Source organism: Atta colombica, unplaced genomic scaffold (genome assembly GCF_001594045.1).
Source record: "Atta colombica isolate Treedump-2 unplaced genomic scaffold, Acol1.0 scaffold89, whole genome shotgun sequence".
NCBI classification, from domain to species: domain Eukaryota; kingdom Metazoa; phylum Arthropoda; class Insecta; order Hymenoptera; family Formicidae; genus Atta; species Atta colombica.
Genome location: NW_017259582.1, coordinates 1,135,516 through 1,149,316, shown reverse-complemented (window position 1 = coordinate 1,149,316; position 13,801 = coordinate 1,135,516). Strand labels below are relative to the sequence as shown.

Below are 13,801 nucleotides of genomic sequence, written 5' to 3'. Positions count from 1 at the left end.
TCATACAAACACACACACACACACACACACACACACACACACACACACACACACACACACACACACACACACACACACACACACACAGACGTACATACACATACACGCGCGCGCACTTTACATTTCACATATGTAAAGAATTCTAGAAAAGATGTAGATTTTTCATCATTATTAAAAATATTTCAATTCATATAAAAAATTTTAAGAAATTTTCTAAAAAATCATAAAATGATATGGAAATGGTAAAAAATTTATACAGTAGTTTTGATGAATTATATAAATTATTTTTAATTTCAAATTTTTATGTGAAATTTCAAATTTTTATAGAAACATTAGGAATTACATTATAAATTACAATAAAATATAAAATATCATAATAGAACATCGAATTAAAAAAATTGATTTCAAACTGAAGAATCTTTTATGTGCATAAGGAGTCAAAGTGAGACTCTTTAATTTGTGCGTAAAGAAAAAAATGATAATCATTTTATCACACATACATTTACACAGTAATGTAGTGAAACAGTTTGTGCTTGAAACAGTTCCTATTGACCTTGAAATTATAATATTTATTCATTTTTTTCTTCAAATGTAAAATAAAAGATTATATTGTATGCAATAAATCGCAGACCCTCATCCAATCAATAGGCAGTAGAACATGTTGGAGCAGTTTTCCGCGCAAAAAGTAAAGATGTGACATCAATAGCTGCCCTTGCAGACAGTAGCTTGTTATAATGGTTCCTTGGACCATGTCGTGCCATAAGGTACAGATGATTAGGAATACTTTTAACATTATTTTTACTTGGTATGGACTGTAGAGAGAAAACAAAATATGAATATTTCAATTTAATTACTCTTCGGAGCAACATTCCGTTCATCATTTGTAACTATTATGAGTAATCACCTATTTTCCATCCATTGAAACATAATATTTTTTTCTGCCATCTGAATATTTACTGTGACCAGTGCCATGATTATCCATACTATACTTAATGCTATGAATAACCATAATATGTGTACAAGACGTTTTTGATTGCCATGATTTATCGGATTCGAGGAGAGCAGAAACGCTCTCTCCATTAAATTCTGCAATTGCTCGTTTTCCTTGACGCGAAATAAATATATCGTATATAAATACGCTACTAAATGTAATATACTTGGAATTAAATAGCTGAATATCACATTTCCATAACAGGACGGTTCCTGCGTCTGTTCCTTGCTGATATCTGGTCTATTTTGTTCCAGGGATATTTTGTAACAGAATCCTCGGTCTCGTCTGAAAATTATTTTATTTTACATTCATTTTATTGTAGTACTTAAAAATCGAAAATAAAAAGTGAATTAAACAACATTAATTACAAAAGCTTTAGGAGTCATCACGAAAGACGATGCACAAATTTTCTTATTAAAAATCTTTAATTCACATTAGCCAATTTCAAACAAATATTTATAAAATTATGTACGTAACTAAATGGGTCGAACTTGAGCTGTAACTTAAATTTGTGATTATTTGTTTGATGTTAACTAATGTAAATTAAAGATTTTTAAGAACATTTGCATATCATTTTCCGTGCTAACTCCTTTTTTTGTTTTTAATTCATATTGCTTAAATTTCAAAAAGTTCATATTTAATTTTAATTGAATTAAACAAGTTAATAATATATTATTTTTAATTGTGAATTAAACAAGTTAATAATATATTGAAATGTAGAAGAGATAAAAAATCTTATGATATAGTTACATATACACACATATCGATATAATTACATATACAGAATGAGGTATTTAAATATCTTGAAAAGAAAAGTATTTTGAAAAAAATTATTCCAAACAAAAGTTGCATTATCCAAAGAGCGATAAATAATGATGAAATGAATTTTCGAAAAAAATCGATTCAAAATCTTATAAAGATTATTTCAATTTTTTAAATGTTACGATTTGATTAATTTACTTAATGTTCCTCTAATTATTCTGCATATAAAAATATTAAAATACAATTATCACAAAATAGTTCACGAGTTTATATCTTTTTCTGATACATTTTAATATAAAATATAAGATATTTTGCAAAATATTTATTTTTTATGTATTTTTACTTTATAATAGTATTTTATACCTTATATAATTTATTTATATAATTTATTTATATTGCTATTATATATAGAATAATAAGATAAATCAATTTATATGAAAGAAATAGTTGCTTATAAAAGAATTATGCATTTATAATATGAAACTACATAGGTTTTTTAAAAAACAACTACGTGTTTTTTTTCCGTTATGTGCATTTATTATATATAACACATAAAACATGTAAATTATTTAATTTATTATAATGTATATAAACATATACATACATATTATAAATTAAATTATTTTCATGTTTTATGTGTTTTATATATATATATATATATAAAACTTCCTTTCTATATATATTCTATATTCACTTATAATTTCTACTTTATTGATATAACACGTGTAAAAATAGGATAATAAATTACCTGAAGCAAGCCATGTATTGTAAAATATATCCAATACATATAAATATAGTAACTTGAATTGTATGAAGATTCGATAAAATCGAACATCGCAGAAAATGATCGGAATCATCACTGTTAGTTGGTCTCAATCCCATCACTCCTAATAACCTTAGGTAAGGCCTTAATATTTTATGTTTACAATAATGAAGTACAGCTGATGTACTAATAAAGTTCTCATAATCTTCCGTAATTTCATCTACTTGCTGTACAACAGACATCGTGTTAATTTAACTCAATAAATTTCCATATACTGTAAAACTTACATAATAAGACAAAGAATTTATTACAAAAATTATCATTGTAACAATATTACTTACATCTGTGCTTTCAAAAGTTGCTATACTTGTTAATATAGATGGTACGAAGATCTCCGTATATTCTTCATGTTGTTGAGGTAGATTTGTATCATTCTTATATTTATTATTACAGTCTACCTATGAATGATATTAATTGCATTTATTTCAATAAATGTCATAAAATATCTTAAGAAAAAAATTTCTTAAAAATAGTGAAGATGTGTGCATGTATGCGTACTTATGCGCATTTGTATGTATGATCCACGCACGTACTGAAATGTAACTTTTATAAAAATTTCACACCGATATATAATAGTTTTATAAAATAAAATTATAATGTAACGAGAAATTAATTTTTCATATATGATTTTCTAAATAATTTTGAAATTATATCAATTTTGTTCTAAAGAAAATATAAGAAATAAATTTAATTGCTTAATATAATAATATAATAATAGCTATTATTATTATATTATATATTATTGAAATCAAACTAAGGTTTTGCTATTACTAAACCTATTAAGCATGAAGATTAACAAGTTGATACATTGGGGAAGGTTACATTTCGATTTACTGTGACATCTCATGTGCAAAGTTTTAAGATTGCACGATCTATTAATTTATAGAAAAATCAGTTTAATCAATTAATATAGTAATAACTCACCGACGCCATTTGAATATTTTTTGGCCAAGTAGTACACTGTTTTCGAACTTGGAAAGAAAATATTTATATCAATAATTTGACATGTGGCTCACTCTACATATGAATATAAATTATATCAGTCAAGATGACATTTCACCTTTGCTCAGAGATATTCACGTGCATCACGGTTAAGCAAGTCACTACATTTGTAAGAACACGGCGCGTATTATAAAGCGAAGTAACAAGTAAAAATAAATTTAAAAAATTTTATATTTACAGTATTTTAATACAAAATATTAATAAATTAACATTTTTATTTTTATTAACATTTGTAAATACATAAATGTAAATACATTAGCGTTTTTTCCTTAAAATACTTCCTGCGGGTCGTAACACATTGTATTCTATTCTGCGATGTTTTACTTCTAGATGTTGTTTTTTCTACAAAAAAAGAAAATAAGTGACAATACCATAAAATATATTTCGATCTATAATTAAATTGAATGTGGATATACTTTTCTAATGACAAAAGTCATCTCTTTACTACCACGCGAACCGGAGACTTTTATATTGTGCATTTCTTCATTTTCCAATCTTGCACCGAACGTCCTGCACACAGAACATAATTTTAAATGATTCGAAATTCAAATACTTGACAAATCAAGACAAGATCAATATTGTTCTATACTTATTCTGTTTTTTCTTTTGCGGACCGCCATCTTCGAATTTGACTTGATTCTTAATTTTATCCATCTTCAATTCATACTTTGAAATCACGCTAATATTATTTTCATTCTGCTGTTCCTTTTCTCTTTCGTTTTTCTTTATTAATCGATAATTCTTTTGAACTTCTTTAACCCATCGTTTCTCATTATCTGAGCTATCATTGTCGGAACTGTCGTGAATAAAGCTCTCATCAGAACTATTGCCTTTAAAAGAAAAACATGTATAAGAAAATTTGTATATACGTGCGCGCGCGTGTGTGTATACATTTGTGTGTGTGTGTGTATATATATATGATTCTAAAGAAAAAAATATTACTTTGAATTATTTACCTTTTGATTTATCTTCATAAATTTTATCTTCTTGTTCTTCTTCTTCTTCATTTGGCAATTGTCGTTTCAATTTTTTAGCTTTATTTTTAGCAAGTTGAGAGACAACAGGATTTAGTAAAGCGTATTCTTCGGAGTTTTTATCTACTTGAAAATCAGGATTGTTAAAGAGAGCTTTAAATCGTTCGTCTTTCAGCAGATTAGAAGATGTTTGTTTCTTTTTATTTTTAATATTTGTATTCTCCATCAGTTTCAACGCCAACTCCTGATTCACACTTGGTAACTTTTGTATCTGTTTTTTATTTTAAAAATAGATTATGTAAATTAATAAAATTAATATTGATTTTTGAAATATACGAATTGAAAATAGAATTTGATATATTAAGTAGCTATATAAAAATAAAATCAAATTAAAAAATACTTGTACTCTGCTGACGGCCTCCTCTTTAATTCTGTCACGAATTCTCTTTTTTTTGTATTCTTCGAATTCAAATGGTTTTATTACATCCCTTGCTTTCCTATATAATCGGATATCCATAAAGTAGCCGTGCATATAAGCTCTGAGTAAATTAGTGCCCTTCAAATATGAAAGACTTAATTCGTCCAATTCCTTATCAGTTACAAATTTATAATCATCATAAATGATATCATAATTCAATTCCTCCAATTCTTCCGTAAGATTGTCAAGGAAACTGCACCAGTATGGGGCAGGGCCCAGACTGGGAATGTAATATACTTGCATTTTCACACTTTCATTAGCTGTCAGCAACATACCACTATTCGATATGACAGATAAATCATTGAAATTATGTTGAGCTTCTATAGAAGTATAAAGTTTACCCTACAAAAAAAATAATTTTGAAATTCCTGTTGTACAATAAAAAAAATTTTATAGCTTACATTTTAACTTACGGGGACGAAATACGTGATTCCAATTCTGTCTTTTTAATTTAAGAATAATTTCAAAATTCCTTCAAAAAGTTCATTTTAATTTATTTTAAAAAAAGAATCACGATTTTGTGATTATATCCCATATTTTCGCTCTGTAAAGCTTAATTTTAAATAAAGTAAATTTTACTCACACTATCCTTTTTCCATATTTTTACAATGGAACTGTCCATGGAATAAACAAGATCCATCTTTTGGTGGAAATCTATACATTTGATTGGTAATCCGTACATATGATCTTTAACTAAAAGTGGTTTATTAGATCTTATATCATATATCAATATATGTCCAGTTGATGTACCAACTCCTAAATTCAATCCTCCTTTAAATTTCAAGGCAGTAATTGAGGGAACTGTTTCCAACCTGATTTAAAAAAGATTAATTGTATCAATCTATAAATTAGATTCCAATAAAGAGTAAATTCTATTGTTATATCTTACTTCTCTTGAGTATTGCAATATAAGGCACAATCAAGTACACCCACTTTATTTCTCACTCTCGGATCCCAAGCTTCTATTTTTCCTTCCTGAGTGCCAACTGTGAGTAAATGATGCAACGGATTTATCTCGCATTTATTTATCGATGTAGCTTCCGTTTCAAACGATTGCAAAAATTGACCACGTTCGAGATTTATCCTATATATCTTATTACTGCAAAAATAGGTTTCATTCTTTTTCATCTTACAAGAGACATTTCACAACTATTCAGAACCGATTTAATTCACCTTGAAACATATTGTTAAACATAAAAATGTAAAAGATATGTATTTTATACATATTATAATTTTTTTATACATTTGGAAATTCATGTTTAAGGGGCGAAACCACTCCTTTGAAAAAAAATCTCTTTTCTCTTTCAGGATAAATATCGTCAAAAATATAAGAAAAAAAATATTTTAAATAAAATTTATTTCTTTACCATTTTAAAGTATTTTTAAAGTCACACTTTCGCTTAAAAAATTTTTTTGTTTTTTATATTTCCAACGATATTTATCTCGAAAAAGAAAAATTATTTTTTTTGGAAGGAGTGTTGTATCCCTTAAACATAAGATCTTGCATGTATAAAAAAATGTATCTTAAATTTTTATGTTTAACAACATAGAATCCATTTCAAGGAAAATTGGTTCAAACAATTACGAAACATCCCCTGTTAGATGTAGGGGGTGATTTGTATAAAGTGACCGATTTAATTATTAGCAAAAGAAGACATATGAAAAAGTAATTTATATCAATGTGTTCAGTTCACAAAAGGAGACATCATATAGTGGAAATAATTATTTTATGAGTAACGATGTTGAGGACATTTCAAGGTCGACTTCATCTTTTGTAATGAAATACAATTTTTTATTTCATTGTTTGACAATCTTTTTTAAGATAAGTTCATGGATATAATATACAAAAATATTCAAAATTAAACTTGATCACAAATTCATAGTAAAATAAAATAGCCTCAATGGAGAAGTGTTGTTACTCAGTGTAAAATTAGTCGTAATGAACATAATGACTAATTACAGTAATCTACAAATTATGGATAACTTTTAGTGAATGTAGAAAATATGCAACTGAAAGAATATTAAATGAACAACATCCAGATAAATATAATTCTGGTACAATATTACGGATTATGTCATGACAACACAATTTAGTATATTCCACGTAAGAAAAAAACCTTCTCTCACATTATGGATGCATATCAACATTTACAGTTATAAGCATCATTTGCCCTTGCTTAATATTTGATAAACAATAAGAATATTTGATAAACAATAATATGATGCTTATAGTGAGCATGAAAACATCATCTTCCTAAGTAAATCCAGGATCCTGATCTTTTTTGAACACCCTATATGCACGCACATACGTATGCACGCATGCACGCATTTTTATATCGTAAATTTAATTAAATAATGATCATAATATTATATAATTGTTTAAGATTTCTAAAACTGACCTATCGCCTACAATGAAAACATCACATGATGGATAATGATATTTTAGATCTCTTCCAAAGTTTGGTATTCTGAGCTTATAATACTTTCCATGAGCAGCATGAAACTCAACGCTACGATCGCATTGCAGAAATACTATCTAAAAAAGAAATACTATCTAAAAGAGACCGTGATAAATTCAATAAAATTATTTTGATTCTAGTGAAGATCTTTATATTAGCAGCAAGCAAAAAAATGAGGGAATTAAATTCTTCATTTTTTTTATTTTATTTTCTAATACAATTATGGATGTCATTTTTTAATGTTATTCGAAAACACACAATTACAGAATACATACTAGAAGATTTAATTGTCAGGCATAAAATACAAGTTATAAAAAAAACTAATTTTTATGAAAATCATATTTTCTTTTCTTTGTTTATGTCTATATAAAAACTTTAATTACTAAAAAAGCAGTTATAAAAATATATTACATATATTTAATCGTACATTTTGATTACAGCATATCTATTTTGTGTACCATCAATCATTTTGTTCTTATCAGTGAAAAAGCATTAATCTAAAAAATTATGTTAGATATGTCCAACTTTATATTATAAAAATTTCTTTAAAATATTTCTAATTTAATACTATAACGTATCTTAAAATCTATTATGCTGTTAAATAACATGACCAACAATGTGAATAAAATTCATTATTTTTGCTCACTATTATATTCATTATTTTAATTAAATTAACTAAATTAATAATTAAAAATAATAAAACATGCATATGCATCTACTTTGTATAAATTATTTTACAGTACATTTAACAATTATACTTACTTTGCTGTAATCATTCGATATTGTTTCAAAAGTAATTATTTCAGAATCAAAACATCTTTCAAATTTCAATGCCAAATTATGTACATCAAAACATTTTACACGTGGTTTGTAAATCCCTGTTGCAAGAATGTATTGCTCATCTTTAGAAACTCTAATAGATGTGCTTATGCCAGGCATGTCAAAATCTTGTATAAGTTCGATATGTCGTCGTATATCTGATAATAAATAAAACATTAGATATATTTGAAAATAGATAAGAGTCATAAATATCTTGTTTATAAATTTCTACTTAGACTCTGATAAAAATATATCTCTCTTTATTTTTTTTTGCAAAGAAAATGGATTTAAAAAATTATTGTCTCTTATTAATATTAAAACAGTAATTATTAAAAAAATATAATTAGATTCAAATTAAGTAATTAATTGCAAGATTTAGTAAACTGTCTAAATAAAATCTTCTAATTGTTTTATTTGTTGTATAGAATAAAAATTTTTTAAAACTTGTTCACTACTTCTTTCACTACTTCTTATGTCAACAATATCCTTTGATGATACAAATGAATTATATTACATAACATTACAAAAATAAATATTTTTTAAGTATTCATGTATTTATTTTAATTCACCAATTGACGATTTTTATTTTTCAAATCTTGTTTTAGGTATAAAAAGGAAATAAGTACAATTCGCTAAAATCTAAATAAAAATTTAAACTAAATATTTATATTTATTTGCATGTTTATTGATCTAATTCTTACCGACATTCTTCGATAAACTTCTTCGTTTTCGTTCAGATAACCACTGTACAGAATAAAAATACATGTTGAGATGTTATACTTAACCTAAAACGATCTTACATATAGTATAAACAAAATTTTACCTCAGGAAGGGATTTTCCAGAGCTGAGATTATAGATTTTTATATTATTTGGTGCGGAAACCTGCATTCTAGCTTTTATGTAACTACATAAAAAAATACTTTAAAAATCTTTATTCAACTATCATAACCTGTTTCTTCAGCTAGAGGATCATAGAAACAGAATTTTATCAGTTTCACCATAATAGAAAGGATAATATGATAGATGAGATCAGTTCGACTTGCTTAAGCCTGCGGCACACGATGCTTGTTTTTCTCTGCAGGGTATGAAACTTTATCTCTAGAAAGGAAAATAAAAAATGAAAATTTTAAACTATTGAAGTCAGAGCTACTTTCATCAAATTCCGATTAACTTAACAGGCCTAGTAACTTTGAAGAATTCCAACTGATGTCAGAGAAAAAATATGAAGAGTTAAACATATTTTACTAATTATAATTAACTGTAATTTTATATACTATATTGAAAAAGGTTATTAACAAAGTTATCAGAGAGAAACCTTGCTACATAAGTTAGTATTACAAATCTATATTTATAATTCTCTCTTTGCATTTTTTTTCTCCGACATCAGCTTTAGTTAAAATCCTGCAAAGTTACTAGACTCGTTTAAGTTAATCGGAGCTTGATGAAAGTGGCCTTTATATACTAAAAATAGATTGTTAGAGGAACAGGGAACAGAGAATAGAGAATAAGAATTTCAATCTGTGTACATGATTTCTGATAGGTTGAAATTCTTAAGCTGGAAACACAATGAAAAGCACAGGCAATAGGAACAGGGAATAAAAGATTTCAACCTATCAGAAAGCGTCCATTCCATTATTCATAGTTTCTGATAAGTTGAAATCTCTTATTCCCTGTTTCTATTGCCTGTGCTTTTTATTGTATTTCCAGCTTTATTCTCTGTTCTCTATTCCCTTTATTGTGCGGAGCCCCTTATACATGAATGTAGCAGACTCATATGCAAGGCGTGTTTTCTTAAAAGAAAACTCTAGTAAAATAGTAAGAGTTCAAGACATAAGACACCAGAAGACCGCCATGCTGGATGTGAGGTACCAGCCAGAAACAGCACAATTTCCATAGTTGACTCCCCGCTTAAAATGGGAGCATTTTGCGGACTTTTGCATAATGCGTAACACAGAGGCATAAGAAATCCAACCAATCAGAATTCTTTATTTCATGGAAAGGAGAAAAATCACTTTTAATCAATGAAAAATGACTTTGATTAATACATTTTCTTATGCGTTACGCGTTATGCGTTATGCGTTATGCAAGAATCTGTGCCCACTTAACTTTAATTATGGTTCAACTTATTCTTTATCTTTTTCTAATTCTAAAGATTAAAAAGAGATAAAAAATAAGTTGAACCGAGATTAAAGTTAGTCTACGTTGATAGAGCATTAACAATTCAGCAGGAAAATAAGCATCATGTGCTGCTGGCTTTACACTTTTTACACTCAGCATTTTCGCTTTCTCTTTTCTCAGAGCCAAATATTATCTATTTCATTTTAGGTATAAAAAGTGTAACACGGAGTAAAAAGGAGATCAAACTCAAGCGATCGGTCTTGAAAAAACGCTCAAAACACGATGTCGAAAAACGCTATATAGAAGAACAAATTTGAACGTTTTTGTCGGAGAAAACTGTCAACTTAGAAAATTTGATAAATATTTTTCCTTCCATTTTCCTGCAATTCTGTAAATTTGTGTATTTTCATGCGTAAAATATATTCTGAGAAGGAAAATTGTCATTGCAATCCTGTTTTTATACTTTTTAATTTCAAAGTTTTTTGATATTGGTAAGTTAAAAAAAAACAATAATTTAATGATAATTTATGTATAAATGTATGTATTTTTCAATAAATATTAATGCATTTATTATTTAATAAAATAAAAGTAAATTTTATATAAATTGAAATTTCTATATTAAAAACAAATACACGTGCATACGTGTATTCCGTACACGTTATCATGTGATATATACTTTCAATTTTCCTGCAACGACACTAAAATCGCATCATCTCGATTTTCCATGGGTTTTTCGATTCTGTGTTTTTTATCCTCGAATTTAGAGTTCACGTCGCATGCTTACATATTCTTACTTTCTCCAATCATAGTTCATTCAAACGCGCTCGTAGTGTGAGTAAGAGCTATAGGAACATGCTGAAACATGTGTAATATGCAAACAAATCTTTTGGTCTACTTCTTTTTACCCCATAAAAGTGTAAGTAAATCGAACAGACCATGTAGTTGGACAGTCTCTCTCTCTAAATTAAGGTTTGTTCGCGTCATGCTCTAACATGCTCTAAAATGCTCCTACCATAGCATTTATTCACTCTAACGCGCTCATTGAAGTGAGTATGAATTATAGCAGGAGTATATTGGAACAAGCTGGAGCATGCGACGTAAACAAATCTTTAGAGTCCTATATAAAAAGAGATATCGAATCTCCATCATCAAATCAGATTTCTATCATCATTTCTGCGCCGCCGCGGGCGCATTTGGATTTGAACCGTTCCAGTGTCATAAAAAATAAATATAACATACTCCAATCTTGCTCCAACCTCTAACACTCCTCTACTTCATTGTAGCGCTATTAATCGCTCTGATTTTCTAAAGGAGTCAAAATTGAAAAAGAAGAATGTACTCCATCGATTCCGTTAACGGAGTAAGCTCAAAATAACGATCATGTAACTTTTTTCTTAGGGAACGTGAAAAGTGAAAATTCTTTGTACGGATGTGTGTATATATACAAACATACATACATAAAAATTTTTATTTTTCACATTTCTACTCTAGTGAAAAAGGTACATGACCGCTATCCTGTATTCCGTTAGCAGTTAAGATTACGTGTATCAGCTGTGTTACACAACCTGTGTAATCAGCTGCGGTGACAATAGATTTGTCGCGTCGCATGCTCCAATATGCTCCTGCTATAGTTCCTACTCACTCTAATGAGTGCATTGGAGTGAGTAGGAGCTATGATGAAGCATATTGGAGCATATTGGAGCATGCGCGAACAAACCTAATATAGCTGCTTCACTTAGGCTACGTTTCAAAACTTCCTCTCCGAAGAAATTTTACTCTATATGTGATAGTATACATTATTATATATTTCGAGTAAAGTTTTCTTTGGAGAGGAAGTTTTGGAATGTGTAGCCTTATGGCTCCTGCACACACGCGAAAATGTTTACCGCGCGGCAAAATGTGATGCGGTAGCCAAGATTACAGCTAATTTGGTTACCGCGTCTTATTTTACCACGCGGCTATTATGCTTCCGGCACACCAGCGCATGAGTATACAACTTTACCGATATTCTCATTCTAAAGTATACTATCTTAGATATCGTGTGTCGCGCGTAACTAACATCGCGCTAGTGTGCCGGAGTCAGTAGAAGGAGATATCCAATCAGAATACATATCAGACTTTCAATCAGGAATTCAGACATTAATGTCGGGTCTCTTTATATATAGGACTCTAAATCTCTGCTCTTTCTGTCTATGGACTGTTCATAAGATTCAAGGGCTATGAAGGTTCCCTTTTATGCGACGTTGAAATGCCTAGCAGAAATATCGAACTTAAAGATGCCTTGACATGCTGACATTCGATGATCATTTTCAGTTTCTATCGTGACTTATTTTGACGTTGAAAATCAGCGTCAAAATAATAGTCAAAACCTAGCCTAATCTTTGTAATCTGCGAGGAGATAATAGATTTCTGCCGTGTATATCGCTTTGTGTTATTTATTTTGGAATTTAAAGTTCAATATGTTTAATTATAAATCTCATGCATGGATGACAAAATGTAAATTGAATTCAAACAGAAATTTCACATAATATATTGTCGTATTATATTAGACAAATATTCTAAGTATTATTTTATATTTATTAATTAATTTATTTTCTTTTTTCTCTTTGCAACTTTAATAAATAAAATTTTCCAATTAAAAATACATAAAATAAATTTTATATTACCAAAATTAGACCGCCAACTGAAAAGTTGGATAGAAACGAACTTTTTAGCGTCAACCATAGATAAAATTACATCACATAGAGTAAACACGAACAAGTGTCAAGTGTTTTCGGCCCGACCGAATTTGCACTAATCCTGATTGAAGTAATGATGTTTTGTGCTCTCCTATTGGTAGAGTGTGTAACGTCAACCAATAGCGAAGCATTTTCTAACCTAAGTTGGTGCAAAATCTAAAATGCTATTAGTGTCGCATGAAATCGCACCTTAAGATGATATACGGGTCATCCGGATGATGTTTCCGAATGCAATTATCGTTTCAAATATTTTTGGGAATTTCAAACAATGTGAACAGATCTAAGTACTTATTATTATATTGTCATATGATCAAAAATGTTTAGGAATATTGCCATTGGAAAATTATCAATTAGATATTAGATCTGTCGCGTTGCTTACACTTTGTGCGTTCAATATTTTTGCTTTCTCTCTTTTCAACGCTCAAAAATATATCTATCTCATTTTAAGTTCAAAAATTTTGGGGGATTTCAAGCGACGTGAAGAAACCTATTCATTTAAATGTCTCTAGAATTTTGTGCTCTGATTATGGAAATATCAGGTAGAGGGAGCAATGTTACTGTGAAGGACGACTTGGCAATGACGGCAATAGACATTGGGAGGGGCAAAGAAGTAGTGTGTTGTAAAGGGGGGATTGG

General features: G+C 28.5%; 1 protein-coding gene across 1 annotated transcript in view; it reads right to left on the bottom strand.

The window, feature by feature from the left end:
* Positions 1 to 9,374, bottom strand: part of LOC108693200 (nucleolar protein 10-like) — a 13,063-nt gene extending 3,689 nt beyond the window's left edge. Inside the window, exons 1-14 of the mRNA XM_018202014.1 lie at positions 9,132 to 9,374; positions 9,010 to 9,052; positions 8,252 to 8,466; positions 7,430 to 7,566; positions 5,920 to 6,129; positions 5,614 to 5,842; positions 4,953 to 5,372; positions 4,535 to 4,823; positions 4,168 to 4,408; positions 3,995 to 4,088; positions 2,858 to 2,974; positions 2,502 to 2,743; positions 905 to 1,276; positions 632 to 812 (exon numbers count right to left, since the gene is read on the bottom strand). Coding sequence (XP_018057503.1) covers positions 632 to 812; positions 905 to 1,276; positions 2,502 to 2,743; positions 2,858 to 2,974; positions 3,995 to 4,088; positions 4,168 to 4,408; positions 4,535 to 4,823; positions 4,953 to 5,372; positions 5,614 to 5,842; positions 5,920 to 6,129; positions 7,430 to 7,566; positions 8,252 to 8,466; positions 9,010 to 9,052; positions 9,132 to 9,197 — 2,856 coding nt within the window. The 5' untranslated portion in view covers positions 9,198 to 9,374. The remainder of the gene's footprint in view (positions 1 to 631; positions 813 to 904; positions 1,277 to 2,501; positions 2,744 to 2,857; positions 2,975 to 3,994; positions 4,089 to 4,167; positions 4,409 to 4,534; positions 4,824 to 4,952; positions 5,373 to 5,613; positions 5,843 to 5,919; positions 6,130 to 7,429; positions 7,567 to 8,251; positions 8,467 to 9,009; positions 9,053 to 9,131) is intronic.
* Between the last annotated feature and the right edge of the window lie 4,427 nt (positions 9,375 to 13,801).